General features: G+C 43.6%; 1 protein-coding gene across 6 annotated transcripts in view; it reads right to left on the reverse strand.

The window, feature by feature from the left end:
• Nucleotides 1-27,504, reverse strand: part of tle3a (TLE family member 3, transcriptional corepressor a) — a 154,623-nt gene that overhangs the window by 126,939 nt on the left and 180 nt on the right. For 3 of the 6 annotated variants that reach the window (XR_006080185.1, XM_042308124.1, XM_042307598.1), the window contains exons 1-4: nt 27,452-27,504; nt 26,133-26,239; nt 22,408-22,471; nt 3,344-3,388 (exon numbers count right to left, since the gene is read on the reverse strand). The exon at nt 27,452-27,504 is cut by the window's right edge and continues 180 nt beyond it. Coding sequence is in view for 5 of the 6 variants with exons in the window: in XM_042308124.1 (XP_042164058.1) it covers nt 3,344-3,388; nt 22,408-22,471; nt 26,133-26,239; nt 27,452-27,475 (240 nt within the window). In the remaining variant the exon portion in view is untranslated. Of the gene's footprint in view, nt 1-3,343; nt 3,389-22,407; nt 22,474-25,362; nt 25,382-25,430; nt 25,451-25,570; nt 25,591-26,132; nt 26,240-27,451 lie in introns of those variants that run through there. The other 3 variants (XM_042309094.1, XM_042308741.1, XM_042308395.1) reach the window with 3 other exon arrangements.

Consider the following 27,504-nt stretch of genomic DNA (forward strand, 5'->3'; position numbering starts at 1 on the left):
CGAAACGTTTGACCCAAGTTAAACAATTTAAAGGCAATGCTACCAAATACTTAATTGAGTGTATGTAAACTTCTGACTCACTCAGAATGTGATGAAATAAATAAAAAATATATACTTTTTAATTCTCTCTACTATTATTCTGACATTTCACATTCTTAAAATAAAGTGGTGATCCTAACTGACCTAAGAGAGGGAATTTTTACGATGATTAAATGTCAGGAATTGTGGAAAAACTGAGTTGAAATGTACTTGGCGAAAGGTAAACTTCCGACTTCACCTGTACATCGCATCGAGCAGGGTGGCGAGAGAATTCCACCCAATCGCTTGTTCAACAGCCTGTATGTAAACTTCCTGTGTGGGCAGTTTTGCTTCCTGGGGCAAACTGTTGTCAAGGGCAACTGTTTCATTGGTCAATGTGGGCCAGTAAAGAACCTCGTAGAGAGAAAAGGGGCCGTCTTCACTCCATAGATACCAGCACTAACATCACACACTGGCTGCTAGCCACCTGGTTAGCTTAGCATTGGCGAAGTCAGAATGGGCATGGTGTACTCCACTGTCATGTGACAGAATCGGTGCCGTTAAAATCAGGAATTAGAATACGAATTCTACACTGAACCAAAAAAAATAATAACATGAGCTGAAAAAAAAAAAAAGATCCCAGAAATGTTCCACATTTATCACAGCTTATCTCAAATTGTTCTATACATCCCTGTCAGTTTTGTTGAGTTTCAACGTTTCAATGCCATGACAGAGAGGGGCCTGCTGCAGACACAGTTGATGAACTAATTTCTCCAGTCAGTTGTTTTGAAGGAGAGCTTACTAATGTGTTCATGTTTCAAACATGTTCTCAAATGCCATTGAAATGGCAGCAGTGGTATGACAACCAGCACATTGACTTTCCTCAGTAGGAAATCCTCCACGAGCCGACTGTGCAAGTCAGACTCATGGGGCTGATATCGCTGGTCCAAATGTCAGTCGTGAAGCTAATAGCAGTGACGCCCATAGCAAGTAGCTCAATGTGATAGTGGTAGTGGGGTGGTAGATGTCTAGTCTCCTTTATGGCTCTAATATGATAGTGGTAGATTTCTAGTCTCCTTTACGGCTCTAATCTGATAGTGGTAGTGGGGTGGTAGATGTCTAGTCTCCTTTATGGCTCTAATCTGATAGTGGTAGCTGTCTAGTCTCCTTTACGGCTCTAATCTGATAGTGGGAGTGGGGTGGTAGATGTTTAGCCGCCCTTATGGCTCTAATCTGATAGTGGTAGTGGGGTGGTAGATGTCTAGTCTCCTTTATGGCTCTAATCTGATAGTGGTAGTGGGGTGGTAGATGTGTGTTTCAACAGTACTGTGTACGTCTGAAAAAAAGTCGGTGGAAGCCATCATCACCCACGACAGAGAACGGTTGATTGTCAAGGGCAATGAATTATGTTCACCGATATATAGCGCATCCCTAGTTAAAACTGTAACTAAATCAACTCAGGAACAGTCAATGTCATCTTGGGAAGCAACTCCAGGGTATATTTGGTCTTGTGGTTTTGGTGCCGAAAGGTGAATTTGTCTCAAGCAGACAGAACCAGATGATGAGTGGTACTCAGTGATGGGTTGTGTTTTCCCCAAACAAAGACAAAGAGTTCATTTCTCTGCCACATATTTTGCAGTTTTACATTAGTGCCACGTTGCAAACAATTATTCTTTACAGGCTTCCTTCTTTTCACTCTGTCATTTAGGTTAGTATTGTGGAGTAACTACAATGTTGTTGATCCATCCTTAGTGTTCTCCTATCACAGCCATTAAACTCTGTAACTGTTTTAAAGTCACCATTGGCCTCATGGTGAAATCCCTGAGCGGTTTCCTTCCTCTCCGGTAACTGAGTTAGGAAGGACGCCTGTATCTTTGTAGTGACTGGTTGTATTGATACACCATCCAAAGTGTAATTAATAACTTCACCATGCTGAAAGGGATATTCAGTGTCTGCTTTTTAGTTTTTTTTAACCCATTTACCAATAGGTGCCCTTCTTTGAGGCATTGGAAAACGTCCCTGGTCTTTGTGGTTGAATCTGTGTTTGAAATTCACTGCTCGACTGATAATTGTATGTGTGTGGTACAGAGATGAGGTAGACATTCATAAATCATGTTAAACACTATTATTGCACACAGAGTGAGTCCATGCAACTTATTACGTGTCTTGTTCAGTAATGTTTACTCCTTAACTTATTTAGGCTTATCACGTGACGCTGGGTTTGAATACTTATTGACTCAAGACATTTCAGCTTTTCATTTTTAATGAATTTTGTAAAAATGTCTAAAAACATAATTCCACTTTGACATTATGGGGTATTGTGATGTCATTATAGGGTATTGTGATTTCATTATAGGGTATTGTGATGTCATTATGGGGCATTGTGATGTTATTATGGGGTATTGTGATGTTATTATGGGGTAGTGTGACGTCATTATGGGGTAGTGTGACGTCATTATGGGGTAGTGTGACGTCATTATGGGGTAGTGTGACGTCATTATGGGGTATTGTGACGTCATTATGGGGTATTGTGACGTCATTATGGGGTAGTGTGACGTCATTATGGGGTAGTGTGACGTCATTATGGGGTATTGTGATGTCATTATGGGGTAGTGTGATGTCATTATGGGGTATTGTGATGTCATTATGGGGTATTGTGATGTCATTATGGGGTATTGTGATGTCATTATGGGGTATTGTGATGTCATTATGGGGTAGTGTGATGTCATTATGGGGTATTGTGATGTCATTATGGGATATTGTGATGTCATTATGGGGTATTGTGATGTCATTATGGGGTATTGTGATGTCATTATGGGGTATTGTGATGTCATTATAGGGTACTGTGATGTCATTATAGGGTATTGTGATGTCATTATAGGGTATTGTGATGTCATTATAGGGTATTGTGATGTCATTATGGGGTATTGTGATGTCATTATGGGGTAGTGTGATGTCATTATGGGGTAGTGTGATGTCATTATGGGGTAGTGTGATGTCATTATAGGGTATTGTGATGTCATTATGGGGTATTGTGATGTCATTATGGGGTATTGTGATGTCATTATAGGGTATTGTGATGTCATTATAGGGTATTGTGTGAGTAGACCAGTAACACAACATCTAAACGTAATACATTTTCAAATTCAGACTAACAACAAAATGTGGAAAAAGTCAAAGGTGGTGTGAATACTGTCAGAAGGCTCTGTACAGCCAAATGAACATACAATTTTACCCAGCATACAGTGCAGTGACTATGCATTGTTACTGCACCGTAATCCCTGGCAGACCATCACAAAGAGGAGTGGTAGTGATGGTAACATACCTGTTTCTGCATCTCTATGTTGAGCCCATAGGACATCTCGTAATACTGCAACAGAAGAGGAAATGTCATGATTATTTTAACCACAAGATTATTTTAACTAAAACGATACGAAATGACACCATATTCCCTACAATCACTACAGATGGAGACATATTCCCTACAGTCACTACAGATGGACCCATATTCCCTACAGTCACTACAGATGGAGCATTATTCCCTACAGTCACTACAGATGGAACCATATTCCCTACAGTCACTACAGATGGAGCATTATGCCCTACAGTCACTACAGATGGAGAACATATTCCCTACAGTCACTACAGATGGAACCATATTCACTACAGTCACTACACATGGAGACATATTCCCTACAGTCACTACAGATGGAACCATATTCCCTACAGTCACTACACATGGAGACATATTCCCTACAGTCACTACAGATGGAACCATATTCACTTCAGTCACTACACATGGAACCATATTCCCTACAGTCACTACAGATGGAACCATATTCCCTACAGTCACTACAGATGGATCCATATTCACTACAGTCACTACACATGGAACCATATTCACTACAGTCACTACACATGGAACCATATTCCCTACAGTCACTACAGATGGAGACATATTCCCTACAGTCACTACAGATGGAACCATATTCCCTACAGTCACTACCCATGACACCATATTCCCTACAGTCACTACCCATGACACCATATTCCCTACAGTCACTACCCATGACACCATATTCCCTACAGTCACTACACATGGAGACATATTCCCTACAGTCACTACACATGGAACCATATGCCCTACAGTCACTACACATGGAACCATATTCCCTACAGTCACTACACATGGAGACATATTCCCTACAGTCACTACCCATGACACCATATTCCCTACAGTCACTACAGATGGAGATTTATTCCCTACAGTCACTACACATGGAGAAATATTCCCTACAGTCACTACCCATGACACCATATTCCCTACAGTCACTACAGATGGATCATTATGCCCTACAGTCACTACAGATGGACCCATATTCCCTACAGTCACTACCCATGACACCATATTCCCTACAATCACTCCAGATGGAGACATATTCACTACAGTCACTACACATGGAGACATTCCCTACAGTCACTACAGATGGAACAATATTCCCTACAGTCACTACACATGACACCATATTCCCTACAGTCACTACAGATGGAACCATATTCCCTACAGTCACACTACAGATGGAGACATATTCCCTACAGTCACTACAGATGGAACCATATTCCCTACAGTCACACTACAGATGGAACCATATTCCCTACAGTCACTACAGATGGAGCATTATTCCCTACAATCACTACAGATGGAGCATTATGCCCTACAGTCACTACAGATGGAGACATATTCCCTACAGTCACTACAGATGGAACCATATTCACTACACATGGAACCATATTCACTACAGTCACTACACATGGAACCATATTCCCTACAGTCACTACACATGGAGACATATTCCCTACAGTCACTACAGATGGAACCATATTCCCTACAGTCACTACACATGGAACAATATTCCCTACAGTCACTACAGATGGAGATTTATTCCCTACAGTCACTACACATGGAACCATATTCCCTACAGTCACTACAGATGGAGCCATATTCCCTACAGTCACTACACATGGAACCATATTCACTACAGTCACTACAGTCACTGGAACCATATTCCCACTACAGTCAGTGGAGACATATTCTACAGTCACATGGAACCATATTCCCTACAGTCACTACCCATGACACCATATTCCCTACAGTCACTACCCATGACACCATATTCCCTACAGTCACTACCCATGACACCATATTCCCTACAGTCACTACACATGGAGACATATTCCCTACAGTCACTACAGATGGAACCATATTCCCTACAGTCACTACACATGGAACCATATTCCCTACAGTCACTACACATGGAACCATATTCCCTACAGTCACTACACATGGAGACATATTCCCTACAGTCACTACCCATGACACCATATTCCCTACAGTCACTACAGATGGAGACATATTCCCTACAGTCACTACACATGGAGACATATTCCCTACAGTCACTACCCATGACACCATATTCCCTACAGTCACTACAGATGGATCATTATGCCCTACAGTCACTACAGATGGACCCATATTCCCTACAGTCACTACCCATGACACCATATTCCCTACAATCACTCCAGATGGAGATATATTCACTACAGTCACTACACATGGAGACATTCCCTACAGTCACTACAGATGGAACAATATTCCCTACAGTCACTACACATGACACCATATTCCCTACAGTCACTATAGATGGAACCATATTCCCTACAGTCACACTACAGATGGAGACATATTCCCTACAGTCACTACAGATGGAACCATATTCCCTACAGTCACACTACAGATGGAACCATATTCCCTACAGTCACTACAGATGGAGCATTATTCCCTACAATCACTACAGATGGAGCATTATGCCCTACAGTCACTACAGATGGAGACATATTCCCTACAGTCACTACAGATGGAACCATATTCACTACACATGGAACCATATTCACTACAGTCACTACACATGGAACCATATTCCCTACAGTCACTACACATGGAGACATATTCCCTACAGTCACTACAGATGGAACCATATTCACTACAGTCACTACACATGGAACCATATTCCCTACAGTCACTACAGATGGAACCATATTCCCTACAGTCACTACACATGGAACAATATTCCCTACAGTCACTACAGATGGAGATTTATTCCCTACAGTCACTACACATGGAACCATATTCCCTACAGTCACTACAGATGGAGCCATATTCCCTACAGTCACTACAGATGGAACCATATTCCCTACAGTCACTACAGATGGAACCATATTCCCTACAGTCACTACAGATGGAACCATATTCCCTACAGTCACTACAGATGGAACCATATTCCCTACAGTCACTACAGATGGAACCATATTCCCTACAGTCACTACAGATGGACCCATATTCCCTACAGTCACTACAGATGGAACCATATTCACTACCGTCACTACAGATGGAACAATATTCACTACAGTCACTACAGATGGAACCATATTCACTACAGTCACTACAGATGGAGACATATTCCCTACAGTCACTACAGATGGAACCATATTCCCTACAGTCACTACACATGGAGACATATTCCCTACAGTCACTGCAGATGGAACCATATTCACTTCAGTCACTACACATGGAACCATATTCCCTACAGTCACTACAGATGGAGATATATTCCCTACAGTCACTACAGATGGACCCATATTCCCTACAGTCACTACAGATGGAGATATATTCCCTACAGTCACTACAGATGGACCCATATTCCCTACAGTCACTACCCATGACACCATATTCCCTACAGTCACTACAGATGGAGACATATTCACTACAGTCACTACACATGGAGACATTCCCTACAGTCACACTACAGATGGAACCATATTCCCTACAGTCACTACAGATGGAACCATATTCCCTACAGTCACTACAGATGGAACCATATTCCCTACAGTCACTACAGATGGACAGATGGAACCATATTCCCTACAGTCACACTACAGATGGACACCATATTCCCTACAGTCACTACAGATGGAACCATATCACTACCCTACAGTCACTACAGATGGAACCATATTCCCTACAGTCACTACACATGACACCATATTCCCTACAGTCACTACAGATGGAACCATATTCCCTACAGTCACTACAGATGGAACCATATTCCCTACAGTCACTACACATGACACCATATTCCCTACAGTCACTACAGATGGATCCATATTCCCTACAGTCACTACAGATGGAACCATATTCCCTACAGTCACACTACAGATGGAACCATATTCCCTACAGTCACACTACAGATGGATCCATATTCCCTACAGTCACTACAGATGGAACCATATTCCCTACAGTCACACTACAGATGGAACCATATTCCCTACAGTCACACTACAGATGGATCCATATTCCCTACAGTCACTACAGATGGAACCATATTCCCTACAGTCACACTACAGATGGAACCATATTCCCTACAGTCACACTACAGATGGAACCATATTCCCTACAGTCACACTACAGATGGAACCATATTCCCTACAGTCACACTACAGATGGAACAATATTCCCTACAGTCACACTACAGATGGAACCATATTCCCTACAGTCACTACAGATGGAATCATAGTCCCTACAGTCACTACAGATGGAACAATATTCCCTAGTCACTTCAGATGGAACAATATTCCCTAGTCACTTCAGATGGAACAATATTCCCTAGTCACTACAGATGGAACCATATTCCATACAGCACACCCAGTTTCATCATAGCCCTTGACGGTTTTTGCGACTGCACCTGAAGAAACTTTCAAAGTTCCTAATGTTCCGTATTGACTGACCTTCCTGTCTTAAAGTAATGATGGACTGTCATTTCTCTTTGCTTATTTGAGCTGTTCTTGCCGTAATATGGACTTGATCTTTTACCAAATATGGGCTGTCCTCTGTATACCACCCCTACCTGGTCACAACACAACTGATTGGCTCAAACGCATTAAGAAGGAAAGAAATTCCACAAATTAACTGAAGGCACACCTGTTAATTGAAATGCATTCCAGGTGACTACCTCATGAAGCTGGTTGAGAGAATGCCAAGAGTGTGCAAAGCTGTCATCAAGGCAAAGGGTGGCTACTTTGAAGAATCTCAAATATGAAATATATTTTGATTTGTTTATGATTCCATATGTGTTATTTCATACGTTTTGTCGTCTTCACAATTATTCTACAATGTAGAAAATAGTTTTAAAAAATATATTTTAAAAAAAAACTTGAATGAGTAGGTGTTGTAAAACGTTTGATCGACAGTGTAAAAAAAGAAAGACAAAAATTGCCCAAATTAGTGCATTGGGCCTTTACACCTCCTGTATTAACGGATAACCAACAGCCTGCTGATAGTTAATACGGTGTGTTAACGGACCTAAACCAATAGCAGAGCAGGGAAGGAGCCTAAACCAATAGCAGAGCAGGGAAGGGTGAGGATTAAAACAACAGCAGAACAGGGAAGGGTGAGGATTAAAACAGCAGAACAGGGAAGGGTGAGGATTAAAACAACAGAACAGGGATGAGGATTAAAACAACAGAACAGGGATGAGGATTAAAACAACAGAACAGGGATGAGGATTAAAACAACAGAACAGGGATGAGGATTAAAACAACAGAACAGGGATGAGGATTAAAACAACAGAACAGGGATGAGGATTAAAACAACAGAACAGGGATGAGGATTAAAACAACAGAACAGGATGAGGATTAAAACAACAGAACAGGAATGAACCATTAAAACAACAGAACAGGGATGAGGATTAAAACAACAGAACAGGGATGAGGATTAAAACAACAGAACAGGGATGAGGATTAAAACAACAGAACAGGAATGAGGATTAAAACAACAGAACAGGAATGAGGATTAAAACAACAGAACAGGAATGAGGATTAAAACAACAGAACAGGGATGAGGATTAAAACAACAGAACAGGGATGAGGATTAAAACAACAGAACAGGAATGAGGATTAAAACAACAGAACAGGGATGAGGATTAAAACAACAGAACAGGATGAGGATTAAAACAACAGAACAGGATGAGGATTAAAACAGAACAGGGATGAGGATTAAAACAACAGAACAGGGATGAGGATTAAAACAACAGAACAGGGATGAGGATTAAAACAACAGAACAGGGATGAGGATTAAAACAACAGAACAGGGATGAGGATTAAAACAACAGAACAGGAATGAGGATTAAACAACAGAACAGGGATGAGGATTAAAACAACAGAACAGGGATGAGGATTAAAACAACAGAATAGGATGAGGATTAAAACAACAGAACAGGGATGAGGATTAAAACAACAGAACAGGATGAGGATTAAAACAACAGAATAGGATGAGGATTAAAACAACAGAACAGGGATGAGGATTAAAACAACAGAACAGGGATGAGGATTAAAACAACAGAACAGGAATGAGGATTAAAACAACAGAACAGGGATGAGGATTAAAACAACAGAACAGGATGAGGATTAAAACAACAGAACAGGATGAGGATTAAAACAGAACAGGGATGAGGATTAAAACAACAGAACAGGGATGAGGATTAAAACAACAGAACAGGGATGAGGATTAAAACAACAGAACAGGGATGAGGATTAAAACAACAGAACAGGGATGAGGATTAAAACAACAGAACAGGAATGATGATTAAAACAACAGAACAGGGATGAGGATTAAAACAACAGAACAGGAATGAGGATTAAAACAACAGAATAGGATGAGGATTAAAACAACAGAACAGGGATGAGGATTAAAACAACAGAATAGGATGAGGATTAAAACAACAGAATAGGATGAGGATTAAAACAACAGAACAGGGATGAGGATTAAAACAACAGAACAGGAATGAGGATTAAAACAACAGAACAGGATGAGGATTAAAACAACAGAACAGGGATGAGGATTAAAACAACAGAACAGGGATGAGGATTAAAACAACAGAACAGGGATGAGGATTAAAACAACAGAACAGGGATGAGGATTAAAACAACAGAACAGGGATGAGGATTAAAACAACAGAACAGGGATGAGGATTAAAACAACAGAACAGGAATGAGGATTAAAACAACAGAACAGGAATGAGGATTAAAACAACAGAATAGGATGAGGATTAAAACAACAGAACAGGAATGAGGATTAAAACAGAACAGCAGTGGGTAATGAGGGAGGGAAGAGGCTAGGTAAACATTTCAATATAAATGTGGAGAAAGAGAGGCAGCAGTAGCTCCTACATTTAGCCCTGCACAGTGCTGTCTATCTCCAACTGAAATGGTACCCTATGGCCTATAAAACACTAACAGGGAATGAGCACTTAAAACCAGAACAGTGCACTTAAAACAACAGAACAGGGATGAGGCCCATACAGTAGTGCACAGGGATAAAACAACAGGGAATAGGGATTGCCAGTGTCATCTGCTACAGACATACCAGCTCTCCTCGTCTTGTCTTGGTTCAAAGGTCACAACTTTTCTGCCCCTGAACCCAGGAACAGGAACCCACACACACACACACACACACACAATGAGGATTTCAGAATAGGATGAGTCTCTGACCGCAACTGAGCAAATAGACATTTCTGTGTGATCTTCTAGATGTGTGTGTGTGTGATCTTCTAGATGTGTGTGTGTGTGATTTCTAGATGTGTGTGTGTGTGATCTTCTAGATGTGTGTGTGTGTGATCTTCTAGATGTGTGTGTGTGATCTTCTAGATGTGTGTGTGTGATCTTCTAGATGTGTGTGTGTGTGTGATCTTCTAGATGTGTGTGTGTGTGTGTGTGATCTTCTAGATGTGTGTGTGTGATCTTCTAGATGTGTGTGTGTGATCTTCTAGATGTGTGTGTGTGTGTGTGATCTTCTAGATGTGTGTGTGTGATCTTCTAGATGTGTGTGTGATCTTCTAGATGTGTGTGTGTGTGTGATCTTCTAGATGTGTGTGTGTGATCTTCTAGATGTGTGTGTGTGTGATCTTCTAGATGTGTGTGATCTTCTAGATGTGTGTGATCTTCTAGATGTGTGTGATCTTCTAGATGTGTGTGTGTGTGTGTGATCTTCTAGATGTGTGTGTGTGTGTGTTCTTCTAGATGTGTGTGTGTGTGTGATCTTCTAGACGGTGTGAGTTCTTCTAGACGTGTGGTTCCCAAATGTTTTATAGTCCTGTACCCTCTAGCACCAGGGTCAGCCGTACCCCCTCTAGCACCAGGGTCAGCTGTACCCCCTCTAGCACCAGGGTCAGCTGTACCCCCTCTAGCACCAGGGTCAGCTGTACCCCCTCTAGCACCAGGGTCAGCTGTACCCCCTCTAGCACCAGGGTCAGCTGTACCCCCTCTAGCACCAGGGTCAGCTGTACCCCCTCTAGCACCAGGGTCAGCTGTACCCCCTCTAGCACCAGGGTCAGCTGTACCCCCTCTAGCACCAGGGTCAGCTGTACCCCCTCTAGCACCAGGGTCAGCTGGTTTTTTGTTGCCATCATTATAAGCCTGCCACACACACACACACACACACACACACTACTCTTTATTTAACCATCTTACATATAAAACCTTATTTGTTCATCGAAAATGGTGAATAACTCACCACAGGTTAATGAGAAGAAAGGATGCACATAACTCTGCAATGTTGGGTTGTATTGGAGAGAGTCTCAGTCTTAAATCATTTTCCACACACAGTCTGTGTCTGTATTTAGTTTTTATGCTAGCGAGGGCCGAGAATCCACTCTCACATAGGTACGTGGTTGCAAAGGGCATCAGTGTCTTAACAGCGTGATTTGCCAAGGCAGGATACTCTGAACGCAGCCCTATCCAGAAATCTGGCAGTGGCTTCTGATTAAATTACATTTTCACAGAACCGCTTGTTGCAATTTCGATGAGGCTCTCTTGTTCAGATATCGGTAAGTGGACTGGAGGCAGGGCATGAAAGGGATAAACGAATCCAGTTGTTTGTGTCGTCCGTTTTGGGAAAGTACCTGCTTAATTGAGCACTCAACTCACTCAGGTGCTTCACTATATCACATTTGACATTGTCCGTAAGCTTGAGTTCATTTGCACACAAAAACCATACAATGATGGAAAGACCTGTGTGTTGTCCTTGTTAATGCAGACAGAGAAGAGCTCCAACTTCTTAATCATAGCCTCAATTTTGTCCCACACATTGAATGCTGTTGCGGAGAGTCCCTGTAATCCTAGATTCAGATCATTCAGGCGAGAAAAAACATCACCCAGACAGGCCAGTCGTGTGAGAAACTAGTCATCATCAAGCGCTCAGACAAGTGATAATGATGTTCAGTAAAGAAAACTTTAAGCTTGTCTCTCAATTTAAAAAAAAAAACCTGTCAATACTTTGCCCCTTGATAACCAACTTCTGTATGTTGTAAAAGCGTTACATGGTCCCTGCCCATGTCATTGCATAGTGCAGAAAATTCACGAGGGTTCAGGGGCCTTGCTTTAACAAAGTTAACCATTTTCACTGTAGTGTCCAAAACGTCTTTCAAGCTGTCAGACATTCCCTTGGCAACAAGAGCCTCTCGGTGGATGCTGCAGTGTACCCAAGACCCTCTAGGTGGATGCTGCAGTGTACCCAAGAGCCTCTCGGTGGATGCTGCAGTGTACCCAAGAGCCTCTAGGTGGATGCTGCAGTGTACCCAAGAGCCTCTAGGTGGATGCTGTAGTGTACCCAAGAGCCTCTAGGTGGATGCTGCAGTGTACCCAAGAGCCTCTCGGTGGATGCTGCAGTGTACCCAAGAGCCTCTCGGTGGATGCTGCAGTGTACCCAAGAGCCTCTCGGTGAATGCTGCAGTGTACCCAAGAGCCTCTAGGTGGATGCTGCAGTCTACCCAAGAGCCTCTAGGTGGATGCTGCAGTGTACCCAAGAGCCTCTCGGTGGATGCTGCAGTGTACCCAAGAGCCTCTCGGTGGATGCTGCAGTCTACCCAAGAGCCTCTCGGTGGATGCTGCAGTGTACCCAAGAGCCTCTAGGTGGATGCTGCAGTGTACCCAAGAGCCTCTCGGGGATGCTGCAGTGTACCCAAGAGCCTCTCGGTGGATGCTGCAGTGTACCCAAGAGCCTCTAGGTGGATGCTGCAGTGTACCCAAGAGCCTCTAGGTGGATGCTGCAGTCTACCCAAGAGCCTCTAGGTGGATGCTGCAGTGTACCCAAGAGCCTCTAGGTGGATGCTGCAGTGTACCCAAGAGCCTCTAGGTGGATGCTGTAGTGTACCCAAGAGCCTCTAGGTGGATGCTGTAGTGTACCCAAGAGCCTCTAGGTGGATGCTGCAGTGTACCCAAGAGCCTCTAGGTGGATGCTGTAGTGTACCCAAAAGCCTCTAGGTGGATGCTGCAGTGTACCCAAGAGCCTCTAGGTGGATGCTGCAGTGTACCCAAGAGCCTCTCGGTGGATGCTGCAGTGTACCCAAGAGCCTCTAGGTGGATGCTGCAGTGTACCCAAGAGCCTCTAGGTGGATGCTGCAGTGTACCCAAGAGCCTCTAGGTGGATGCTGCAGTGTACCCAAGAGCCTCTCGGTGGATGCTGCAGTCTACCCAAGAGCCTCTAGGTGGATGCTGCAGTCTACTGGTTGGTGCTGCAGTCTACCCAAGAGCCTCTCGGTGGATGCTGCAGTGTACCCAAGAGCCTCTCGGTTGGTGCTGCAGTCTACCCAAGAGCCTCTCGGTGGATGCTGCAGTGTACCCAAGAGCCTCTCGGTTGGTGCTGCAGTCTACCCAAGAGCCTCTAGGGGGATGCTGCAGTGTACCCAAGTGGTGTCGGGAGCAACTGCTTGCATGCGCGTTACCACTCCACTATGTCTCCCTGTCATGGCTTTTACACCATCAGTACTGATACCAACACATCTTGACCACCAAAGTCCACGTCTGTTGACTCATCCAGCTGTACCAGACATATACCAGGAGCTGTGCCAGGCCTGTTGACTCATCCAGCTGTACCAGACATATACCAGGAGCTGTGCCAGGCCTGTTGACTCATCCAGCTGTACCAGACATATACCAGGAGCTGTGCCAGGCCTGTTGACTCATCCAGCTGTAACAGACATATACCAGGAGCTGTGCCAGGCCTGTTGACTCATCCAGCTGTAACAGACATATACCAGGAGCTGTGCCAGGCCTGTTGACTCATCCAGCTGTAACAGACATATACCAGGAGCTGTGCCAGGCCTGTTGACTCATCCAGCTGTAATGCATATAATTCACAGGCTTGTATGCAAAGCAGTAATTGTTTCAAAACATCTCCTGCCACGTCACTGATGCATCGTGAAACAGTGTTGTTTGATGCAGACATTGTCTGAATAGTTTATTTGGGATTTTCACCCAGCATTGTAACAGCAGGAAGAATGAAGTCCTCCACAATAGTATGGGACTTGCCTGTCCCAGCCACTCAGTAGCTCGCCATACAAGATGCCTCCAGACCCTTCTTATTAATGGTATCTGTTGCTTTTATACACGTCTTACTCCTCGAAAGTCGTCTTTTTACTTGCACAAAAAACTCCTGTGACTTATTTTTCAATTTGACATGTTTAGTTTCTAATGAACTAGACACAGGTCGTTCAACCCCCCCCACCACCACTACCCCCCCCACACCAACTATTCCCCCCACACCACCCTCCCAGGGCCTCTACCTACCTGGCTGTCTACCTGAGATTAACCTGTACTAACCCACCTATCAGATGAACCTGTACTAACCCACCTATCAGATGAACCTGTACTAATTCACCTATCATATTAACCTGTACTAACCCACCTATCAGATGAACCTGTACTAATTCACCTATCATATTAACCTGTAATAACCCACCTATCAGATTAACCTGTAATAACCCACCTATCATATTAACCTGTAATAACCCACCTATCAGATTAACCTGTAATAACCCACCTATCAGATTAACCTGTAATAACCCACCTATCAGATTAACCTGTATTATAAACAGGGTGGTTCAGTCCTGAATGCCGATTGGCTGACAGCTGTGGTATATCAGACCGTATACCACGGGTATGACAAAACATAAATTTTTTACTGACATAATTACTTTGGTAACCAGTTTATAATAGCAATAAGGCACCTCGGGGGTTTGAGTGTATATTGGCCATATACCACACTCCCTCGGGACTTATTGCATAAATAACCAACCTACAATTCAAGTCAGAAGTTTACATACACCTTAGCCAAATACATTTAATCTCACTTTTTCACAATTCCTGACATTTAATCCGAGTTAAAGTTCCTTGTTTTAGGTCAGTTAGGATCACCACTTTATTTTAAGAATGTGAAATAGTAGTAGAGAGAATTATTTATTTCAGCTTTTATTTCTTTCATCACATTCCCAGTGGGTCAGAAGTTTACATACACTCAATTAGTATTTGGTAGCATTGCCTTTAAATTGTTTAACTTGGGTCAAACGTTTCAGGTAGCCTTCTACAAGCTTCCCACAATAGGTTGGGTGAATTTTGGACCATTCCTCCTGACAGAGCTGGTGTAACTGAGTCAGGTTTGTAGGCCTCCTTGCTCACACACTCTTTTTCAGTTCTGCCCACACATTTTCTATAGGATTGAGGTCAGGGCTTTGTGATGGCCACTCCAATACCTTGACTTTGTTGTCCTTAAGCCATTTTGCCATTTTGCCACAACTTTGGAAGTATGCTTGGGGTCATTGCCCATGTGAAAGACCCATTTGTGACCAAGCTTTAACTTCATGACTGATGTCTTGAAATGTTGCATCAATATATCCACATAATTTTCCTGCCTCATGATGCCATCTATTTTGTGAAGTGCACCAGTCCCTCCTGCAGCAAAGCACCCCCACAACATGATGTTGCCACCCCCATGCTTCACGGTTGGGATGGTGTTCTTCGGCTTGCAAGCCTCCCCCTTTTACCTCCAAACATAACGATGGTCATTATGGCCAAACAGTTCTATTTTTGTTTCATCAGACCAGAGGACATTTCTACAAAAAGTACGATCTTTGTCCCCATGTGCAGTTGCAAACCGTAGTCTGGCTTTTTATGGCGGTTTTGGAGCAGAGGCTTCTTCCTTGCTGAGCGGCCTTTTAGGTGATGTCGATATAGGACTTGTTTTACTGTGGATATAGATACTTTTGTACCAGTTTCCTCCAGCATATTCACAAGGTCCTTTGCTATTGTTCTGGGATTGATTTGCACTTTTCGCACCAAAGTACGTTCATCTCTAGGACACAGAATGAGTCTCCTTCCTGAGCGGTATGACGGCTGTGTGGTCCCATGGTGTTTATACTTGTGTACTATTGTTTGTACAGATGAACGTGGCACCTTCAGGCATTTGGAAATTGTTCCCAAGGATGAACCAGACTTGTGGAGGTCTACAATTGTTTTTCTGAGATCTTGGCTGATTTCTTTTGATTTTCCCATGATGTCAAGCAAAGAGGCACTGAGTTTGAAGGTAGGCCTTGAAATACATCCACAGGTACACCTCAAATTGACTCAAAAATGTCAATTAGCCTATCAGAATCTTCTAAAGCCATGAGATAATTTTCTGGAATTTGCCTAGCTGTTTAAAGGCACAGTCAACTTAGTGTATGTAAACTTCTGAACCACTGGAATTGTGATACAATTAATTATAAGTTTAATAATCTGTCTGTAAACATTTGTTGGAAAAATGACTTGTGTCATACACAAAGTAGATGTCCTAACCGACCTGCCAAAACTATAGTTTGTCAACAAGAAATGTGTGGAGTGGTTGAAAAACAAGTCTTAATGACTCCTAACCTAAGTGTATGTAAACTTCTGACTTCAACAGTATCAACCACAGAAAAACACACCCCTATCAACCACAGGCACAACACACACCCCTATCAACCACAGGCACAACACACACCCCTATCAACCAGCTACCGCACGGCGGGCGGTACCGGCGAGACCGGCTTCTTAACAGCTTCTACCACAAGCCATAACACTCCTGAACAGCTAATCAAAGGGCTTCCCAGACCCTCTTTTACACTGCTGCTACTCTCTGTTTATAATCTATGCATAGTCACTTTAATAACTCTACCTACAAGTATATATTACCTGAATTACCTTGACTAACCTGTGTCCCCCACACATTGACTCTGTACGGGTACCCCCTGTATATAGCCTCCACATTGACTCTGTACCGGTACCCCCTGTATATAGCCTCCACATTGACTCTGTACTGGTACCCCCTGTATATAGCCTCCACATGGACTCTGTATCGTAATACCCTGTATATAGCCTCCACATTGACTCTGTACCGTAATACCCTGTATATAGCCTCCACATGGACTCTGTATAGTAATACCCTGTATATAGCCTCCACATTGACTCTGTACCGTAATACCCTGTATATAGCCTCCACATTGACTCTGTACCGGTACCCCCTGTATATAGCCTCCACATTGACGCTGTACCGGTACCCCTTGTATATAGCCTCCACATTGACTCTGTACCGTAACACCCTGTATATAGCCTCCACATTGACTCTGTACCGTAACACCCTGTATATAGCCTCCACATTGACTCTGTACCGGTACCCTCTGTATATAGCCTTCACATTGACTCTACACCGTAATACCCTGTATATAGCCTCCACATTGACTCTGTACCGTAACACCCTGTATATAGCCTCCACATTGACTCTGTACCGTAATACCCTGTATATAGCCTCCACATTGACTCTGTACCGTAATACCCAGTATATAGCCTCCACATTGACTCTGTACAGGTAACCACTGTATATAGCCTCCACATTGACTCTGTACCAGTACCCTCTGTATATAGCCTCCACATTGACTCTGTACCGGTACCCTCTGTATATAGCCTCCACACTGACTCTGTACCGATACACCCCTGTATAGCCTCCACATTGACTCTGTACCTGTACCCCCTGTATATAGCCTCCACATTGACTCTGTACCGGTACCCCTGTATATAGCCTCCACATTGACTCTGTACCGGTACCCCTGTATATAGCCTCCACATTGACTCTGTACCGTAACACCCTGTATATAGCCTCCACATTGACTCTGTACCGTAATACCCTGTATATAGCCTCCACATTGACTCTGTACCGGTACCCTCTGTATATAGCCTCCACATTGACTCTGTACCGTAATACCCTGTATATAGCCTCCACATTGACTCTGTACCTGTACCCCCTGTATATAGCCTCCACATTGACTCTGTACCGGTACCCCCTGTATATAGCCTCCACATTGACTCTATACCGTAACACCCTGTATATAGCCTCCACATTGACTCTGTACTGTAATACCCTGTATATAGCCTCCACATTGACTCTGTACCGGTACCCTCTGTATATAGCCTCCACATTGACACTGTACCGTAATACCCTGTATATAGCCTCCACATTGACTCTGTACCCCCTGTATATAGCCTCCACATTGACTCTGTACCGGTACCCTCTGTATATAGCCTCCACATTGACTCTATACCGTAATACCCTGTATATAGCCTCCACATTGACTCTGTACCGGTACCCCCTGTATATAGCCTCCACATTGACTCTGTACCGGTACCCCCTGTATATAGCCTCCACATTGACTCTGTACTGTAATACCCTGTATATAGCCTCCACATGGACTCTGTATAGTAATACCCTGTATATAGCCTCCACATTGACTCTGTACCGTAATACCCTGTATATAGCCTCCACATTGACTCTGTACCGTAACACCCTGTATATAGCCTCCACATTGACTCTGTACCGTAATACCCTGTATATAGCCTCCACATTGACTCTGTACCGTAACACCCTGTATATAGCCTCCACATTGACTCTGTACCGGTACCCCTGTATATAGCCTCCACATGGACTCTGTATCGTAACACCCTGTATATAGCCTCCACATTGACTCTGTACCGTAATACCCTGTATATTGCCTCCACATTGACTCTGTACCGTAACAACCTGTATATAGCCTCCACATGGACTCTGTATAGTAATACCCTGTATATAGCCTCCACATTGACTCTGTACCGTAATACCCTGTATATAGCCTCCACATTGACTCTGTACCGGTACCCCTGTATATAGCCTCCACATTGACGCTGTACCGGTACCCCTTGTATATAGCCTCCACATTGACTCTGTACCGTAACACCCTGTATATAGCCTCCACATTGACTCTGTACCGGTACCCTCTGTATATAGCCTCCACATTGACTCTACACCGTAATACCCTGTATATAGCCTCCACATTGACTCTGTACCGTAACACCCTGTATATAGCCTCCACATTGACTCTGTACCGTAATACCCTGTATATAGCCTCCACATTGACTCTGTACCGTAATACCCAGTATATAGCCTCCACATTGACTCTGTACAGGTAACCACTGTATATAGCCTCCACATTGACTCTGTACCAGTACCCTCTGTATATAGCCTCCACATTGACTCTGTACCGGTACCCTCTGTATATAGCCTCCACACTGACTCTGTACCGATACACCCCTGTATAGCCTCCACATTGACTCTGTACCTGTACCCCCTGTATATAGCCTCCACATTGACTCTGTACCGGTACCCCCTGTATATAGCCTCCACATTGACTCTGTACCGGTACCCCCTGTATATAGCCTCCACATTGACTCTGTACCGTAACACCCTGTATATAGCCTCCACATGGACTCTGTACCGTAACATCCTGTATATAGCCTCCACATTGACTCTGTACCGTAATACCCTGTATATAGCCTCCACATTGACTCTGTACCGTAATACCCTGTATATAGCCTCCCATTGACTCTGTACCGGTACCCTCTGTATATAGCCTCCACATTGACTCTGTACCGTAATACCCTGTATATAGCCTCCACATTGACTCTGTACCTGTACCCCCTGTATATAGCCTCCACATTGACTCTGTACCGGTACCCTCTGTATATAGCCTCCACATTGACTCTATACCGTAATACCCTGTATATAGCCTCCACATTGACTCTGTACCGGTACCCCCTGTATATAGCCTCCACATTGACTCTGTACCGGTACCCCCTGTATATAGCCTCCACATTGACTCTGTACTGTAATACCCTGTATATAGCCTCCACATGGACTCTGTATAGTAATACCCTGTATATAGCCTCCACATTGACTCTGTACCGTAATACCCTGTATATAGCCTCCACATTGACTCTGTACAGGTAACCACTGTATATAGCCTCCACATTGACTCTGTACCAGTACCCTCTGTATATAGCCTCCACATTGACTCTGTACCGGTACCCTCTGTATATAGCCTCCACACTGACTCTGTACCGATACACCCCTGTATAGCCTCCACATTGACTCTGTACCTGTACCCCCTGTATATAGCCTCCACATTGACTCTGTACCGGTACCCCCTGTATATAGCCTCCACATTGACTCTGTACCGGTACCCCTGTATATAGCCTCCACATTGACTCTGTACCGTAACACCCTGTATATAGCCTCCACATGGACTCTGTACCGTAACACCCTGTATATAGCCTCCACATTGACTCTGTACCGTAATACCCTGTATATAGCCTCCACATTGACTCTGTACCGTAATACCCTGTATATAGCCTCCACATTGACTCTGTACCTGTACCCCTGTATATAGCCTCCACATTGACTCTGTACCGGTACCCTCTGTATATAGCCTCCACATTGACTCTATACCGTAATACCCTGTATATAGCCTCCACATTGACTCTGTACCGGTACCCCCTGTATATAGCCTCCACATTGACTCTGTACCGGTACCCCCTGTATATAGCCTCCACATTGACTCTGTACTGTAATACCCTGTATATAGCCTCCACATTGACTCTGTACCAGTACCCCTGTATATAGCCTCCACATTGACTCTGTACCGGTACCCTCTGTATATAGCCTCCACATTGACTCTGTACCGTAATACCCTGTATATAGCCTCCACATTGACTCTGTACCTGTACCCCCTGTATATAGCCTCCACATTGACTCTGTACCGGTACCCTCTGTATATAGCCTCCACATTGACTCTATACCGTAATACCCTGTATATAGCCTCCACATTGACTCTGTACCGGTACCCTGTATATAGCCTCCACATTGACTCTGTACCGGTACCCCTGTATATAGCCTCCACATTGACTCTGTACTGTAATACCCTGTATATAGCCTCCACATTGACTCTGTACCTGTACCCTCTGTATATAGCCTCCACATGGACTCTGTACCGGTACCCCTGTATATAGCCTCCACATTGACTCTGTACCGGTACCCCCTGTATATAGCCTCCACATTGACTCTGTACTGTAATACCCTGTATATAGCCTCCACATTGACTCTGTACCTGTACCCTCTGTATATAGCCTCCACATTGACTCTGTACTGTAATACCCTGTATATAGCCTCCACATTGACTCTGTACCGGTACCCTCTGTATATAGCCTCCACATTGACTCTGTACCGTAATACCCTGTATATAGCCTCCACATTGACTCTATACCGTAACACCCTGTATATAGCCTCCACATTGACTCTATACCGTAATACCCTGTATATAGCCTCCACATTGACTCTATACCGGTACCCTGTATATAGCCTCCACATTGACACTGTACCGTAATACCCTGTATATAGCCTCCACATTGACTCTATACCGTAATACCCTGTATATAGCCTCCACATTGACTCTATACCGTAACACCCTGTATATAGCCTCCACATTGACTCTATACCGTAACACCCTGTATAATGCCTCGCTATTGTTATTTTACTGCTGCTGTTTATTTATTTGTTACTTTTATTTTACATTTTTCTACTTAACACTTATTTTCTTAAAATGTCTTAAAGCACTGTTGGTTAAGGGCTTGTAAGTCAGCATTTCACAGTAAAGTCAACACCTGTTGTAGTCAGCATTTCACAGTACAGTCAACACCTGTTGTAGTCAGCATTTCACAGTACAGTCAACACCTGTTGTAGTCAGCATTTCACAGTACAGTCTACACCTGTTGTATTCGGCGCATGTAACAAATAACATTTGATTTGAGGTATGAGACACCACACACACACCTATCAACCACATGTACCACACACACACACACCCCACCTATGAAGCACAGAAAGGTACATGAAAGGTACATGAACCCCAGAGGTGAAGATAACCTCGACAAACCTGTTCATTCAGACCCTTAATGTTGCATGTTGTCTTCTCATTGGACAGCTTCTCCTATTGTTCTACCATGACATAGTGATGTTGCATCTCTGTCTTCTCATTGGACAGCTTGTCCTATTGTTCTCTTACCATGACATAGTGACGTTTGCATCTCTGTCTTCTCATTGGACAGCTTCTCCTATTGTTCTCTTACCATGACATAGTGACGTTGCATCTCTGTCTTCTCATTGGACAGCTTGTCGTACTCCACCTTAAGACTTTAAACAGGGAGACAAGGTGTCAATTTACAGGCGTCTCTCTGAATCCCTCCCCCACCCCCTCCCCCACCTCCTCCGCCCCCTCCCCAATGGTACCGTATTCCAATGGGCCCTGGTCCAAAGTAGTGCACTACATAGGGAATAGGGCTCTGGTCTAAAGTAGTGTACTATATAGGGAATAGGGCCCTGGTCTAAAGTAGTGTACTATATAGGGAATAGGGCTCCGGTCTAAAGTAGTGTACTATATAGGGAATAGGGCTCTGGTCTAAAGTAGTGTACTATATATGGAATAGGGCCCTGGTCTATAGTAGTGCACTATATAGGGAATAGGGCTCTGGTCTAAAGTAGTGTACTATATATGGAATAGGGCCCTGGTCTATAGTAGTACTATATAGGGAATAGGGCCCTGGTCTAAAGTAGTGTACTATATATGGAATAGGGCCCTGGTCTATAGTAGTGTACTATATAGGGAATAGGGCTCTGGTCTAAAGTAGTGTACTATATATGGAATAGGGCCCTGGTCTATAGTAGTGTACTATATAGGGAATAGGGCTCTGGTCTATAGTGCACTACATAGGGAATAGGGCTCTGGTCTTTAGTAGTGTACTATATAGGGAATAGGGCCCTGGTCTATAGTGCACTACATAGGGAATAGGGCTCTGGTCTATAGTGCACTACATAGGGAATAGGGCTCTGGTCTATAGTAGTGTACTATATAGGGAATAGGGTTCCATAGGGCTCTGGTCTATAGTAGTGCACTATAAAGGGAATAGGGCTCTGGTCTAAAGTAGTGCACTATATAGGGAATAGGGCCCTGGTCTAAAGTAGTGCACTATATAGGGAATAGGGCTCTGGTCTATAGTAGTGCACTATATAGGTAATAGGGCCCTGGTCTAAAGTAGTGCACTATATAGGGAATAGGGCCCTGGTCTAAAGTAGTGCACTATATAGGGAATAGGGCTCTGGTCTATAGTAGTGCACTATATAGGTAATAGGGCTCTGGTCTTAAGTAGTACACTATATAGGGAATAGGGCTCTGGTCTAAAGTAGTGCACTATATAGGGAATAGGGCTCTGGTCTATAGTAGTGCACTATATAGGTAATAGGGCTCTGGTCTTAAGTAGTACACTATATAGGGAATAGGGCTCTGGTCTAAAGTAGTGCACTATATAGGGAATAGGGCTCCGGTCTAAAGTAGTGTACTATATAGGGAATAGGGCTCCGGTCTAAAGTAGTGTACTATATAGGGAATAGGGCTCTGGTCTATAGTAGTGTACTATATATGGAATAGGGCCCTGGTCTATAGTAGTGCACTATATAGGGAATAGGGCTCTGGTCTAAAGTAGTGTACTATATATGGAATAGGGCCCTGGTCTATAGTAGTGTACTATATAGGAATAGGGCTCTGGTCTATAGTGCACTACATAGGGAATAGGGCTCTGGTCTATAGTAGTGTACTATATAGGGAATAGGGCCCTGGTCTATAGTGCACTACATAGGGAATAGGGCCCTGGTCTATAGTAGTGTACTATATAGGGAATAGGGTTCCATAGGGCTCTGGTCTATAGTAGTGCACTATATAGGTAATAGGGCTCTGGTCTTAAGTAGTACACTATATAGGGAATAGGGCTCTGGTCTAAAGTAGTGCACTATATAGGGAATAGGGCCCTGGTCTAAAGTAGTGCACTATATAGGGAATAGGGCCCTGGTCTAAAGTAGTGTCCTATATAGGTAACAGGGCTCTGGTCTAAAGTAGTGTCCTATATAGGTAACAGGGCTCTGGTCTAAAGTAGTGCACTATATAGGGAATAGGGATCTGGTCTATAGTAGTGCACTATATAGGGAATAGGGCCCTGGTCTAAAGTAGTGCACTATATAGGGAATAGGGCTCTGGTCTAAAGTAGTGCACTATATAGGGAATAGGGTTCCATAGGGCCCTGGTCTAAAGTAGTGCACTATATAGGGAATAGGGTTCCATAGGGTTCTGGTCTAAAGTAGTGCACTATATAGGGAATAGGGTTCCATAGGGTTCTGGTCTAAAGTAGTGCACTATATAGGGAATAGGGTTCTATAGGGTTCTGGTCTAAAGTAGTGCACTATATAGGGAATAGGGCTCTGGTCTAAAGTAGTGTACTATATAGGGAACAGGGCTCTGGTCTAAAGTAGTGTACTATATAGGGAACAGGGCTCTGGTCTAAAGTAGTGTACTATATAGGGAATAGGGCCCTGGTCTAAAGTAGTGCACTATATAGGGAATAGGGCTCTGGTCTAAAGTAGTGCACTATATAGGGAATAGGGTGCCATAGGGCCCTGGACTAAAGTAGTGCACTATATAGGTAATAGGGTTCCATAGGGCTCTGGTCTAAAGTAGTGCACTATATAGGGAATAGGGTTCCATAGGTTTCTGGTCTAAAGTAGTGCACTATATAGGGAATAGGGTTCTATAGGGTTCTGGTCTAAAGTAGTGCACTATATAGGGAACAGGGCTCTGGTCTAAAGTAGTGTACTATATAGGGAACAGGGCTCTGGTCTAAAGTAGTGCACTATATAGTGAATAGGGTTCCATAGGGCTCTGGTCTAAAGTAGTGCACTATGTAGGCAATAGGGCTCCATTAAGGACGACCTGCTGTGCCGGCCTCTCTGTGCCTCTTCAATAAATCACTGTCAGTCAGTCTAGTTTGAAAACACTTTAACACAGTGTTGCATTTGTCAACTTCAGCACCTTCATTTTCCCTCTGAAAACAGCAGCAACGTTGAGCGGTCAAACACAGGGCTAATTAACTCTCCTGATTTAGATGAGTTTGCAAATAATAAAGTAGAGCCAGGTAATATAAAGCACTCTGTTCAAATCAGATCTCATTCCGTGTCTGTAAGAGACAATGATATTATATGTGATACTGGGCCTGCAGGAACTGACTAGTTATCTGTGATATTGGGCCTGCAGGAACTGACTAGTTACCTGTGATACTGGGCCTGCAGGAACTAACTAGTTACCTGTGATACTGGGCCTGCAGGAACTAACTAGTTACCTGTGATACTGGGCCTGCAGGAACTGACTAGTTACCTGTGATACTGGGCCTGCAGGAACTGACTAGTTACCTGTGATACTGGGCCTGCAGGAACTGAATAGTTACACCAGATACTGGGCCTGCAGGAACTGACTAGTTATCTGTGATACTGGGCCTGCAGGAACTGAATAGTTATCTGTGATACTGGGCCTGCAGGAACTGACTAGTTATCTGTGATACTGGGCCTGCAGGAACTGACTAGTTATCTGTGATACTGGGCCTGCAGGAACTGACTAGTTATCTGTGATACTGGGCCTGCAGGAACTGACTAGTTATCTGTGATACTGGGCCTGCAGGAACTGAATAGTTACACCTGTGATACTGGGCCTGCAGGAACTGAATAGTTATCTGTGATACTGGGCCTGCAGGAACTGACTAGTTATCTGTGATACTGGGCCTGCAGGAACTGAATAGTCATCTGTGATACTGGGCCTGCAGGAACTGACTAGTTATCTGTGATACTGGGCCTGCAGGAACTGACTAGTTATCTGTGATACTGGGCCTGCAGGAACTGAATAGTCACCTGTGATACTGGGCCTGCAGGAACTGAATAGTCACCTGTGATACTGGGCCTGCAGGAACTGAATAGTCACCTGTGATACTGGGCCTGCAGGAACTGAAACTCGTCTTTGATCCTGTCGCAGGACTCTGCTACGGTGAACTTGAACCCAGGCTGAGTCGGCTGACCATGTCCAGGTGCCTGAAACAACAAGAGGAGAACATCACATGGTGAGATCATTAGAGAGTTATGATGCACACACAACAAATACAAGTTTAATCTTCACATTTATTGAAATCAATAGGCTATATTCAACCCATCATTAGGACAGGTGTATGTATTTCAGCCCATCACTAGGACAGGTGTGTGCATTTCAGCCCATCATTAGGACAGGTGTATATATATGCACATCATTAGGACATGAATATATTTCAGCCCATCATTAGGACAGGTGTATATTTCAGCCCATCATTAGGACAGGTGTATATTTCAGCCCATCATTAGGACAGGACATGTGTATTTTTGACACTAGATTGGTCAGCCTGTGTCACAGTGTCTTGTAGATTAAATGGGGCATCAGTATTTCACATTGGATGGACAGGAGGCATAAAATATGTATTCCACCCTGTCTGGCACTCTGGGACAGTGCTGAAGTGTCTCAGATCTAGTATCAGCCCCACCCCCCTCCCCCAGACCATGTAATATAATTCATAATGAAAGGCAAAACTGATCCTAGATCTGGACTTCTCCTCCGAAACACTATGTGAACACAGGATTTAATTCATAGATCTAGCTATTATTTGTGTTCCAGATTATAATGAGTGTTTGTCTACGGGTCCATCTGGGGTAACTAACATAACACTCCTAGCTACTGCGGTAGCTATGCCAACAGTAACGTTCTGACAAAAGGAGGGAGTGAGATTTTTTTTAAGATTTTTTTTTAACATTTTTACAAGCAGCTCCAGACGTGCAGCTCTTGTAATGCTGAGCATAAACACCATCACATCCACTGCGTTTTACTTCGCATGGATGGATGGGTTAACAGTACCAGAGAAGAGAGGTTTGGTCTAAAACACTTTCTTTACCTTTGGAATTCAAAAGCAGATGCCACTTTGGTTTTGTTTATGTGGGTATATAGCACGTAAACAATCATCTCTCTCCAACATCACACCATTAGACACACACAAATTTGACTTCTGATACGAGTATGATAGCTAATATTGTTGTTAATGTAGCTAGCTAGCTACAGTAAGAGTGTAGCAATAATATTTCAGTCGCTTCAGTTCAAGGCAACATTATGGTGAAAAATCTTTTGACAAGACAAGATAGCGAGAACAAGACTCAATTGTTGTAGGACTCTCCTTTCAAAAAAAGAGAAGGATCAAACATTAGAAAAAGGAGGCAACAACGTACGGGATGTCGGCCCTGAGGATACATCTTCAAATGGATCCTTTGTTTATGTGGAT

Source organism: Oncorhynchus tshawytscha, linkage group LG01, assembly GCF_018296145.1.
Source record: "Oncorhynchus tshawytscha isolate Ot180627B linkage group LG01, Otsh_v2.0, whole genome shotgun sequence".
NCBI lineage: Eukaryota > Metazoa > Chordata > Actinopteri > Salmoniformes > Salmonidae > Oncorhynchus > Oncorhynchus tshawytscha.